This window comes from Doryrhamphus excisus, linkage group LG1, assembly GCF_037039965.1.
Source record: "Doryrhamphus excisus strain RoL-2023G ecotype Guam linkage group LG1, RoL_Dexc_Guam_v1.1, whole genome shotgun sequence".
NCBI classification, from domain to species: Eukaryota; Metazoa; Chordata; class Actinopteri; order Syngnathiformes; family Syngnathidae; genus Doryrhamphus; species Doryrhamphus excisus.
In genome coordinates, this window is record NC_136357.1 from 6,134,540 (window position 1) to 6,146,944 (window position 12,405).

The 12,405-nt window shown below is 38.1% G+C and overlaps 1 protein-coding gene across 4 annotated transcripts in view; it reads right to left on the reverse strand.

Annotated features, from left to right (window-relative positions):
- Positions 1 to 12,405, reverse strand: part of ckap5 (cytoskeleton associated protein 5) — a 35,209-nt gene that overhangs the window by 10,091 nt on the left and 12,713 nt on the right. For 2 of the 4 annotated variants that reach the window (XM_058075099.2, XM_058075101.2), the window contains exons 17-34: positions 12,046 to 12,231; positions 11,838 to 11,932; positions 11,113 to 11,296; positions 10,837 to 10,979; positions 10,037 to 10,211; positions 9,833 to 9,946; positions 8,572 to 8,700; positions 8,295 to 8,489; positions 8,092 to 8,212; positions 7,085 to 7,170; positions 6,763 to 6,873; positions 6,112 to 6,234; positions 4,790 to 4,939; positions 4,462 to 4,665; positions 4,242 to 4,377; positions 3,959 to 4,152; positions 2,360 to 2,538; positions 905 to 928 (exon numbers count right to left, since the gene is read on the reverse strand). In XM_058075099.2, the coding sequence (XP_057931082.2) occupies positions 905 to 928; positions 2,360 to 2,538; positions 3,959 to 4,152; positions 4,242 to 4,377; positions 4,462 to 4,665; positions 4,790 to 4,939; positions 6,112 to 6,234; positions 6,763 to 6,873; positions 7,085 to 7,170; positions 8,092 to 8,212; positions 8,295 to 8,489; positions 8,572 to 8,700; positions 9,833 to 9,946; positions 10,037 to 10,211; positions 10,837 to 10,979; positions 11,113 to 11,296; positions 11,838 to 11,932; positions 12,046 to 12,231 (2,549 nt within the window). The remainder of the gene's footprint in view (positions 1 to 904; positions 929 to 2,359; positions 2,539 to 3,958; positions 4,153 to 4,241; positions 4,378 to 4,461; positions 4,666 to 4,789; positions 4,940 to 6,111; positions 6,235 to 6,762; positions 6,874 to 7,084; positions 7,171 to 8,091; positions 8,213 to 8,294; positions 8,490 to 8,571; positions 8,701 to 9,832; positions 9,947 to 10,036; positions 10,212 to 10,836; positions 10,980 to 11,112; positions 11,297 to 11,837; positions 11,933 to 12,045; positions 12,232 to 12,405) is intronic. The other 2 variants (XM_058075100.2, XM_078798657.1) reach the window with 2 other exon arrangements.

Here is a 12,405-nt window from a genome sequence, read left to right on the forward strand (position 1 = left end):
GGTAAAAAGTAAAAAAGTATCAGGTAGTGGTGGGCAAAACCCTTCATTTCAGTGAACTGAATCATTCGGTAAAAAGATCCGTTCATTTCGGTCAATTGGTTGTTAGCCTGTGATCCCCCCCTGTGCATAGACCCGATCAGCTGTGTCGAGTGAGTCCGTTCACTCATGTTCACGTTCGTTCCGACTCAAGCGCAACAACACGTGATGACTAGTGGTGTGTCGGTCATGAACGAACGAATCAAAAGAACTAGTTCTTTTTGTGAACGGAATGCATGAGGTCACCGACAGTATCGCTAAATCTCTCGGTCTCGGTTTTTCAGTCAGCTAACCCCACCCACCCACAGAGCGAGGCGCAACGATAGAATAAGACAGGCAAGCACGCAGATAGTCCCGCCCTGCAAAAAAGGAACGGTGAACTGACTCTCCAGCCAATCAAAAAAAAAGTATTTTCAACTAAATGGACTGAATAGATATTTTAGAGGCGGTGACCTTGTTTATTACGTTCGCAAAAAAAGAACTAGTTCTTTTGACCCGTTCGTTCGTGACCGACACACCACTAGTAGCAGCAATTAAACCTATATATAATAATATAGGTAATATAGATATAATAATATATCTGTTGGCTTACCAACAGATATAAACCTAGGCATACAAAGCCTAAATTAACTATTTGAAAAGACGTTTTGATGCCCCTACACAGAACAAATACAAACACAATCATGTGTGATGACAGAATAAAATGGCACATCAAGGGAAGTACACATGTCACAGTATAAAAAAAAAGAAAGAATGAAGAATATTCAAATGACACTGTGTTCATTTGAGATTTGATGATGAAATCGGCATTCTGAGCTTTTTGTGCCATGGACACAAGAGTCACGAGAGAGGAAGAAGAAATACTCACATCCTATAAGTGCGATACATAATTCTGCTCCAGAAAGGAAGGCAGGAAGAACACAGAAAGGAGGAAATCACAAGAAAAAAAGACGAGGAGTTAAGAGACATGCAGGTAGCCATTCAGGCAGGTAAAAGTTGGCGTTTTAAGTCTTAAGTATGCCATATGGACAAACGCATTGGGGCATCTTGGAAGATAAGAAATGATGGGGGGACTCAGGCGTTACACCAAACCCATAACGGGTAAGTAAGTCGTCATGTTTGGTACGGTTAAAACAAACTCTGGTGCGATTGGTCTGCTAGTGTGGTTCATTTGGTCAAGTTTGAATGCCATCATCTGAAAGCTTCGTGCACTAAACAAGCAGAACTGGACAGCTTGGAGAGCTCAACATATTATTATGTAATTGAATGGTCATATCACCTCGTACTTCGGTACGTGACAAAAATAAAATAAAAAAAACAAAAAAAACAGCTTAAACTATATTAGGAAAGCAGGAAGTGAACAAATGTAACAGTTACTGATTGTAAAAGTACCAGATGGAGGGGTAGGATTTAATAAGCTTTGCTTCTTCCTACTCCTTTTGGACATGTGGAACTGTGAACTGATTATGTGATGCATTCAATTGTAATCTGATGCATGGTCAAATGAAATTAAACCATTACCATATTCAAGACAGCAGACCTTTTTTTTTTTTTTGAAGAATATCTTGAGTTTCGTAATGTAATTAGGCTACACCTTCATGCATATGCATTCAAACATCATCATTTGGTATGGACCAGACCACCGAACTCCAAACTGTAGCCTACCTAGAGTGCCTGAAATGGTTTTGTCCATGTAGCACATGTGTTAAGAGCATCCCAACATGCAAGACTATTAACAAAAAGGATAAGAGGAAAAAAGGGAGACACCAACAACAAATACCATTTCACCAAATTTTCTGCCTGCATCTCAAATCTCTGGATATTGACAGTTGGATACAAGCACAGGTTCCCGACCCCCGTCAGTGGTGAGTAATGTCAGATTTAACTTTATGCACGTCATTGAACCTCTCTATATTATGCGTAGCTGCTACTACATTACGGATATAACGATACCTCATACCCCTAGCAGGCACACACTCCAAACTAATAAATGAGCACTTATACTTGAATTTATCCACAGATTAATAGTATTTAAATGTTCTTATGCAGACTACTGTAGCAGTACTGTAATGTTACTCCAATGTTTGTTAGTTTTACAAACTAATCACAATTTGAGTCATTCCTGATTATAATAAAACAAATTGCTATAATCGAAATATAATAGAACGTGTCAAACTGAAATTTTTTCTTAATGATTTGTTTCAAATCTGTAAGATCTGTGGTTCAATATGTCACCGATACCATCATGATAGAAAAATTAATATACTGTATATTTATGTGGAAATACAAAAATCCACCATTCCCCCACAGAGCAACCACCTACTTGAGTTTATTGGGGTCTTCCTGTGGAGTAGACTTGCGTAGGAAAGTCCCATTGGGGTTAGCAGGGTGATCCCTTTGAGACCTCTCAGTAGAAGTCTGCTTAGCTGGAGCCGCAGCAGTCTTCTTGGCTGAAGAACGCTTGATCCTCTCCTCCAACATGCTCATGTCTTTCTCTGATAACTGGATAGGATGGAAGCGGGGTGAGCGCAGTCAATTTTGGGGTTGAGATTTAAATCCAAGAAATTCAATGGGTTCCACACCTGATTGCGGTAAGTGAATTTCCACAAAGTAAAATTTAATATTAAACTGAATATTTTCTTTGAGCACAGAAAACCTGTTTGCCTTCCTAAATATATATGTTTTACCTTCATTAGAGCCCTGCAGATGTTAAATAACACCCCTATAGTCATCCTCACATTGCACAGTGCTAATGTGCAGGGTACGGGGATCACTGCATGGTACACGGCCACGGCAAATGGCAAGCTAGCGAGCTAATGAGTTAGCCTCCAATTTATTTGTTCTAAATTTAAGAAAGGCTTTCTTTTGGAGTGGAGAAGAGGAGACAAACTAAGAAGCCAAAAACGACCAAAAACCACTTCCACACTGAATGGGAGGAAAACTTTGGTTTTCCCTCTCATGTCGGACATGCCATAGCTGACTGCTGTTCACTGCTCAGGTAATGTCTCATCAACATAACATTGATGCCTCATGCCCAGAATACGACATATCTATCTATATGTCTTTCAATAAATTTGAATAATAATAATGACAATTTTTTTTTTAAATATGCAATACCGTGAGGAAGCAAAGTAGCAAGGGACAACTATATACACAACATTGTTGTTTGGCGGTGTACTGTGACATGACATTTTTTTCCATTGAAGAAAGGCTTTCTTTTGGAGTGGTGAAGAAGAGACAAACTAAGAAGCCAAAAAACAACCAAAACCCACTTCCACACAGAATGGGAGGAAACTCTGACTCCATGCACTGCTCAGGTAATGTCTCATCAACATAACATTGATGGCTCATGCCCAGAATACGACATATATCTTGTCTTTCAATATATTTTGACTAATATGACAAATCTTTTTTAAAATATGCAATACTGTGAGGAAGCAAAGTAGCAAGGGACAACTGTATACACAAAATTGTTGTTTGGTTGTGTACTGTGACATGACATTTAGGCTTAGGGTTAGGGTTCATTTAAGAAAGGCTTTCTTTTGGAGTGGCGAAGAAGAGACAAACTAAGAAGCCAAAAACGACCAAAAACCACTTCCACACGGAATGGGAGGAAAACTTTGTTTTTCCCTCTCTCATGTCGGACATGCCATGGCTGACTCCATGTACTTCTCAGGTAATGTCTCATCAACATAACATTGATGCCCCGTGCCCAGAATGCGACATATATCTTGTCTTTCAATATATTTTGACTAATAATATGACAAATCTTTTTTAAAATATGCAATACCGTGAGGAAGCAATGCCACAAGGAACAACTGTATACACAACATTGTTGTTTGGCGGTGTACTGTGACATGACATTTTTTCATGTAAAATATCTGCCTGAGCTCAAATAAAGTTGGGAAACGGTTAAACTTACATTTCCAATAAGTTTATAGACCTGGTCTCCACAGACATTGTAGACAGCCACTACTGTGTTCAAGGCAGCATTGCGGACAGATGTGTCTCTATCACCAATATGAACCGCAATCTCTTTTAGAGACTTGGCTGGAGTTGGTTGGCATACATTCATGCCATAGCCTTCTATCAAACAACCCAACTCTTCCAGACATTCTGAAAACATTAACACACAAAGACACCATAGAGTTAAAAAAGGTATTCACAGTGGATCAGTGAAACATTACGATTTAATGAGGACCTACCTGCTCTTTGTTTGGAGTTTTTGGACTTTGTACCATCCATGAGATAAGGGAAGACCTTGGAGGCAGGGTAAACCTTACACAGCATGGTGAGTATTGCCCGAACATCTTTACGCACCACATCCTTTGACTCACCAACCTAAAACAAAATTATTTAAATCAAAAAAAGAATTAAAAAGTATTCTAAGAGCAGGCTTATCTGGAAAGTGTCATGTCTGCTGACCTTGAGTATAAGGTACGGGATGAATGAGTTTGCCTCATACTCTGTGAGATGATAGTTCTCTCTGTTGAGCATGGCAAATAGGAGCTTCAAATACTCCAGCACTTTCATCAGGACTGTGGTGTTTGTGTCAAAGAAGCGCAGAGTGAACCACTTTAGAATCAGGTCCAGACAGCTTATGGTGGCATCACTCTCATTCTCCAACCTCTGTGCAAAATATAAGACGTATAAATGCAATGATTGTTTTGTATATTTCCATATATCCATAAAAATAACGACTTCCATCTATATCAGTGATGTCACAGGAAAATACAAATACAAGAGTCCTCACCTCAATCATGACGCTAATGGCCTTTACATGTCTCTGGAAGTCCACGTGAAAGAGCTCATCTTGAAGCCACTTGGCAAAGCAGGTAGACATCTGGGTCTTGAGCTGCTCCACATACTCGTCTCGAGGAGTGATGAAGTTCCACTTCAAGATCTGAATATCAATAGTACTCAAATTTAGGTCATATGGCCATGTATACCCATCTGAGTGTATATTAAATATAAGTCAGCCTGTCAAAGAGCTTGTACCCCCCCCCCCCCTTCCACAGGGAGTCTTCCAGACCAGTACTCGCGAGTTGTGGTTGAGTGTGATGTGTTTTTACTAGGCATCGACGATGTAGTTTGTTTTTTCGGACCAATGCCGATACCGATTTTTTCCCCATCACTCTTAGCCCATGGCCGATTTTGCTTGGGCCGATATTTGTGGCCGATACTGCTTTTGCTCCGTCAATTTACATGAAAAAATGACAATGATGACAAATATTACAGGTCTCAAGTTTAAAGAAATATTTATTGAAATGTAAACACTGAACACAATAGGATTCAGCTTTCTTAAACACACATTTAAACAGCATTATAAAAGAAATAAATAAGTTTTATCTAGCATCGATGTGATGACTGCTCCTCCGCATATGCATATGCATATATATATATATTGCATGTATATTGCATGCACTTGCCATTCATGTTTCCTATTTCAAAGCAGGTGGCAATATTTCAAGTAAGTTTAACTGTTAAAGTACCCTTGTTGTGCTTCACTGTTGCAGTGTGGGAGGGGTACCGCGACTGCGTTTATTGCAGGGTTCTCCGGCAACACAAAGGTGCCCGGCGGATGCCTGTCTGTAAATCATGCGGCGGAAAAATACATCGGCGAACCCACACACGTATCGGCCGATACCGATTCAAGTAAAGATCGCAAATATCGGCCCATCCTTAGTTTTTACATGTGCTTTATAGATAAATATTGATTCTGAACTGCTCGAGATGATGTTATAGTGAGATTGGAGTTTAGAGACTATGTATTTGAAGATAAAGGTTTAAGTGGGTTTCTTGCTTTAGCAATAGTGCATTCATCCTCAATTCTATAATGCCACATTATTTTTGTCTTTTTGTATATTGTTGATGGTTGGCATAATTATGATGTGATGGTGATGCATTAAGAGGTGGATAATTAATTGCTATTGATGTGACATGAAGAGTGGATAGGATTGATCGAATCGATTGATTGAAGTGAAATTGTGAATTGTAATTATGCCATAATTTATGTGATGTATGCCAAAGTAAAATGCATGTATGTCCAAATACAATTAAACAAGAATTAGGTACCTTCAGTTGTTTCTCCTCTTTGATCCTCTGCTCCTTAGCATTGGGAATAAGAACAAAAAGTGGTCCAGACTTATCTTCCTCATCTTTCATGCCTTTGGCTGCAGGCTTCTTATTAGAAGCACTCTGAAAAGAAAATCAAAATTAAAATGTTAGACGTCTGCATACCATATAACAAGAAATAAGCACACTTGTGGTTCACATTGTGTAAAATTAATACAGAAAGTGACAGACAAAACAAGTAAAAATAAAATCAGAGTGTTAAGATGATCCAAAACTTACAAACAGTCAAGCAGTGGAATGACAGGAAAACCATGTGAAGTGTTTGCCCGTGTTTCTATTTTTATAAGCATGCATGTACATCTTATGTCACCGAGCTAAAACGTGTGGATAGGTTAGTTAGATTTCACCTACAAGAGTGTGTTAGTTTGATTACACATTTAAATACTTAAACACCGTTAGTGACGAGACGGTTGGACAGTGTAAACTCTAGGGAAGTGGTCACGGCACTAAAAGGGTGGCATTTATTTGCAATCAAAAGTCGTCCATGTGTGCTGGACTATTCCACAAAACTAGAGCGCTCACGGCATTTCATTAGTAGTAGTAGTAGAAGTAACTATTGCCGTATTAGGAACCCATCTGTTCCACATCTACCTGTTGACTACCCGCAGCAGTCTTCCCTTTGTTGAGGGGCTTTTTACTAGCATTAATGTCCTTGTCCTTGGAGAGAAGGGAAGGGTCAGGTTCTTCAGGGGTAGAGGTTTGCTGAGCGAACAGAAAAACCAAAAACTGACTGACAAGTAACAAATGATGTACACACACGTACAAGACAGGGTCACGACTGGCAACCGAAATATGAATGCAAGATGAGTGTTGAAAACAGATATGACTCTCAGGGTAACGGCAGTTTTTGGATTAAAAGTAACCATTGGAAATGCTCAGAATTAGTTTTAAGTATGTGTTGACACGGACGTACCTTCTTGGTGGCTAATCCCCCTTTGACCTTTTTAGGTTCAGGTTTACTATCCACACACTCCTCAACGGATGGCTGAGTCCTGGAGGCTGGAGAAAATGTGACGTTTGTCAAACTAAACACAAAAACTGTCAATTCACAATGTGAATTAATGCTAGTAGTGTTTTATAGGGCTAAGAACTTTGCATCCAATAATATGCAATAACCATAATTTAAAAAAATTAAATAAAACTAAAGTAAAAATACTAATTGACAAAGCTGGAGTTTATATAACGAAATGACAGTATCTAATACTGTTATAACTCTTAAATTTAATTAATATTTTGCAAAATAATAATTTTGCAAGGTTGCATGGCGGTCCTCACAGCTAGGAGACGAGGGTTCAATTCCACCCTCGGCCATCTCTGTGTGGAGTTTGCATGTTCTCCCCGTCCCCGTGCATGTGTGGGTTTTCTCCGGTTTCCTCCCACATTCCAAAAACATGCTAGGTTAATTGGTGACTCCAAATTGTCCATAGGTATGAATGTGAGTGTGAATGGTTGTTTGTCTATATGTGCCCTGTGATTGGCTGGTGACCAGTCCAGGGTGTACCCCGGCTCTCGCTCAAAGACAGCTGGGATAGGCTCCAGCACGCCCCACGACCCTCGTGAGGAAAAGCGGTAGAAAATGAATAAATGAATAATTTTGCAGGAATTTCATCACTATTAGAGCTGTCATTTATTTGTGTTCCATTTATGACTGGAGACATTTAAATTGTAAACTACAAATTACTCCAACAGTGTGACTTTGGTTTTTTTTTTTGTCATTATTTAAAGTCAAAATCTGAATTCAACAGTTATAATAAAAATACTAAGCATTGGCGTATTCTTGGAGCCTTTGTTCATTAAACAACCACACACAAATTGTGAGGAAAAAAGTTGAATTATCAAAAACTTACAGGGATGTAAATGCTAAATCATGGATATGAAGATCTACTGTGTACAGTTTTATGGTCAGAGAGTAGTACAAACCTGAAGCAGATCTACTTGTGTCGCCTTTTGCTCCTCCACTTTTGGCAGGAGCAGCAGGTTTAGCTGGCATCACTGCCCTGGCCTTTTCTAAAATGGTCACCACTTGGTCCTTAGAAGCCGGCTACGAGGACACGAGCATCATTAACTATTGTAGAAAGAACTGTGATATATCCAGAGTAACACACAGTTGAACCAATTCATACCTTGACTTTGCCAGCAGCTTTGTTCATTTTGTCATATCCAAGGTGCATCATAAACATCGGAACGGCGTCCTGAGCTTTCTTCCTCACGTCGCCATTTCTATCTTCCAGGCAGGCATACAGATGGGGGACGCATAACATCAGATCCCCGGGTACAGTCCTCAGGGTGGGTAGCTTCTCAGCCAGCCAGCCTAATATCTTTAAGAAGAAGGTCTCATTTTAGAATATATTACACATAACCTTTAAAAAATTTTGATTAGGAATTTGTGCGTCTTTGTACCTCTTGTCGCTGGAAGGGATTCTCCCTCTTTAACTCCTCTGATAGCTCCTCACCTTCGAGCCATTCCTTCATCCCAGTCTGCTCCACCCAGGACTGCAGTGTGGCCATGGCAGCTGCCCTGACATTTGGCTATGGAGGAATATTGTTGTTAAAGGACACCTATTATGCTTTTTCCACTTTTATGACCTATAAACATTTTTAGAATGTTGTATTATATTGGCTTTTTTTTGTTTTTTTTTTTCTCTTTTTTTCTTTTCTTCTTTTCTATCCTCTTCTTTTTTTCTCTTTTCTTTTTTTTGTTTCTTTTTCTCTATTGCATGGAAAACCTCGAGCGTTTGAAACATGGGAGCACATTCTTAAAGCCATCTCTGATTTGTGCTTTTAGGGAATATATCTATATGTATCATATCTCATTTTGAATACACCGCTACCTTCATTCTATTCAAATTTATTGTTCCCTCGCTACAGCGCGGTTTACTTTCGCTGATTTTGCAGTGCTTTTATATATATATTAAAATAAAAAATATGATATATATATATATATCATATTTTTTATTTTATTGTAATTCATTTTATTCTAAAAATAAGATACTTTTTTAAAATAAAAATTCAATTAAAAAAAGTATGATATATATATCGTATTTTTATTTTAATACAATTTTTTATTTCATATATACATATATTTTTTATTTTTATTTTTAATTTATTTATATTGTCAATTAAATAAATACATATAATTTATCAGTTTTGTTCTAGTATTTGATTAAAATAGTATATATTTTTATAAATAAATATAAGAACTCTTTTTCCAGGTATTACAACCATTTTTTGAGAAGATGCTTCAGGGATGTTGTAGGGGTCAAAGGTCAGCACATAATGTAGCGTGATAGCATCCTTTTTTTTTTTTTAGACTCCCGCCTTAACGTCTTTGGAGAAGCCGCGTGGCGACTTAGCATTTTAGCACAATTTTTTTATATATATTGTTAAGCTATGCCAAAGTTTCACAAGGTTTGCATATTTGGAAGTTTTGGAAATCCAAGGAAATCCAGCTGGAATAGGTGCGGATTAATGTCTCATAAGGATTGTGGTTGATGACCACAATTCAAAAAAGGTAAGATTGTCTCTGGAGAAGATAAAATAGTTACTGAAATTTGAGCGGCGTACTCACTTTTAAGAAGTACTGCATCAAGTGATGAATCATAATTTTTGCTGCTGTTGTAGTATTGTTTTTCTTAACTTTGCACCCCTGCTTATTGTGTACCTTACTGTCTCCAAGCACTGTCATGATGGGAAATCCCAGTATTTTCACATGCTGTTTAAGTCCAGGCCCCATAGCTGTGGCCAGCTGCTGCAGTATGGTCAGGCTCTGTTGGACCTGGAAAACAAAAAGTAGTCGGCATCGATCAAGTTTATTTTATACAAGCCATCATACAAGCCACAACAGGCCATGCTAATTCTTACTAACCAAGATCTTGTTGGAATCTCCAAGTCGTCCTTTCAATGCCAGAGGGAGCTCTCCTATGTTGGCGGTGACGAATTTAGCTTCTGAGATGATAGCTGCAACTTCATCAAGACCCTCTTTCCTGATCTTCCAGTTCTTATCTCCAATTTTAGAAACCAAGTCAGAAGTGACTTTGTCACTGAAATGTTGGGGAGAAAAAGCACTTGTATTTAGTTTGGTTCAGAGAGTACAGGAAAATGCATATTTTATTGAAAATTTATTTTGACTTGTAGTCCAACACCATTACAAAAAAACTGTCTCAGACAAAAAATTATGATCCCTCATACTTTTTGAGCTAATAACTGCGATCTAAGAGCAATTTAGGTAAATCCTAATGACACATGAGACATAGACTTTCTTTATTGTCATTGCACAATAACACAGCAGTGAAATTGCCAATAATAAATAATGTGGAAAATAAATTGATTACATCAAATAAGAACAATGTACAGCGTAAACAGTAATTTGTACAAATAATTTAGATAATTTAAAATAAATAACAATAATTTAAAGTTTTGGTTGTGCGTGTGGGCAGGTAGAGGGGCTTATTTGGCATTGAGCAGTCTGATGGCCAGGGGGAAGTAGCTGTCTCTAAAACTGGTTCTACAGCGGATGCTGCAGAGCCTTCTCCCTGACGCCAGGTGAGAAAACAGTCCATGCTGGGGGTGTGTGGGCAGAATTTATAAAGTAAAAGTGTCCTATATGATAGATTTAGTAAATTCTATTTATAAAAATGAAAACGTAGTCCCATCCCAAATTCTTACCAAATATCTGTTCTGGGCAGCAAGTCCATAATGTCCTGTCCTCCTCCATCGACTTCTTCTGGCTCCTCTACAATGTCCCCTTCTTCCTCATTCCTTGTCTTCTTTGTGAATCTTGTTGGAGCTGGAGGTGACTGACCTTGCATCTGTGATGTGGAACACAAAAAGAAACGATGCTGAATTTTCTTATTTATTTATAATTTATTATGTATGTAGGGATATGTTACTCTGCTTTTGTTGCAAATGTAAAAAACAAAAAAAAAAAAAAAAAGACATTACCTTCTCTAACTCGGTATCTATTTGTGCCAGGAGAGCTGGTTTCTCATCTTCAAAAAACATGCGGAGTGGCGCTCCCATGTAGAGATGCATCACTCCTAGCAGGGTAATAGCTGCGGTCCTTACAGCTGGGTTCGTCGCTCCCAGGGCGGTCTTGACATTGTTGATAAAACCTTTCACATTGATACTGAGAACGACAAAGTATGATAAAGGTCAACAGATTCTTTATGGTACTTTTATTCCTGTGTTATGTTATGTTTAATCAGTATAACACTGACTTCATTTCTGCTGAGTGTGTTGTCTGTATTCATTGTCCTGTCGACTTCTAACCCTTTCATCAGTTATGTTTATTGTTGTTATGTAATATATTTACAGTGACTCCAATTTTATCACACTGTTATACCGTTATCATTTACTTATGTATCTAAAATTGGCAAAGAGTACGTTTGGAATACAGGATGTGAACAAATGTGTCGTAATTGATGAGAAAAGGATGGGGGTAAGATTAAATAAGCTTTGCTTCTTCCTACTACTTTTTCGACTGCGACTTGTATGCATGTTCAAAATAAATTACATCGGTACCATTACCATTTCTGATTAAATTTCATTTTTGTTGGTCTGTAAATTATTCACAGACTACTTTATCTAATATGTGTGCTGAAGATGCTTTATAAAAAAAATATATATATATATATATATATATATGCTGAATAACAAAATGTTATTACCCAGCAAAGCCAAACTCCTTCATGGCATTAGCCAACCAGTTGAGAGTCTCTGCTTGGTTCTTTGGATTTTTTTGTGCAAACGCCAATGATACAACCTGCAAAACAAAAAATGATGCATTACAGGTGTCATAATAAGCCTATATGATCATATGGATCACTTTCTGGGAATTAAGTGGTTGAAAATTTAAAAATAAAATAAAACAAAAACCTGTTCAGCAGTCCAGGGTAGCGAACACGCCTCCCCGATTGCAGTCATTCCCTCCTTTGCTTTTGTTCCACATTTGATATCTCCAACCTTATCCACCAAGCCATCCAAAACCACAGACGCTGACGTCTTTGAAAACTGCCCTCTCTGAGCAATAAGAGCCACAATGTGGAGCTTCATCTGCATGACCTTAACGGGGAATAAATGCAAGAAAGATTGTTATACTGGTTACTGATATTATGACACTTTGTCAGAGAAATTGTGTGCTTTATTATATTATCTACCACAACTCACTTCACAGGATGCAGTTGATATCAGTAAACAAGAGACGACTGTACAACTAACAATTTCAAAATATACACA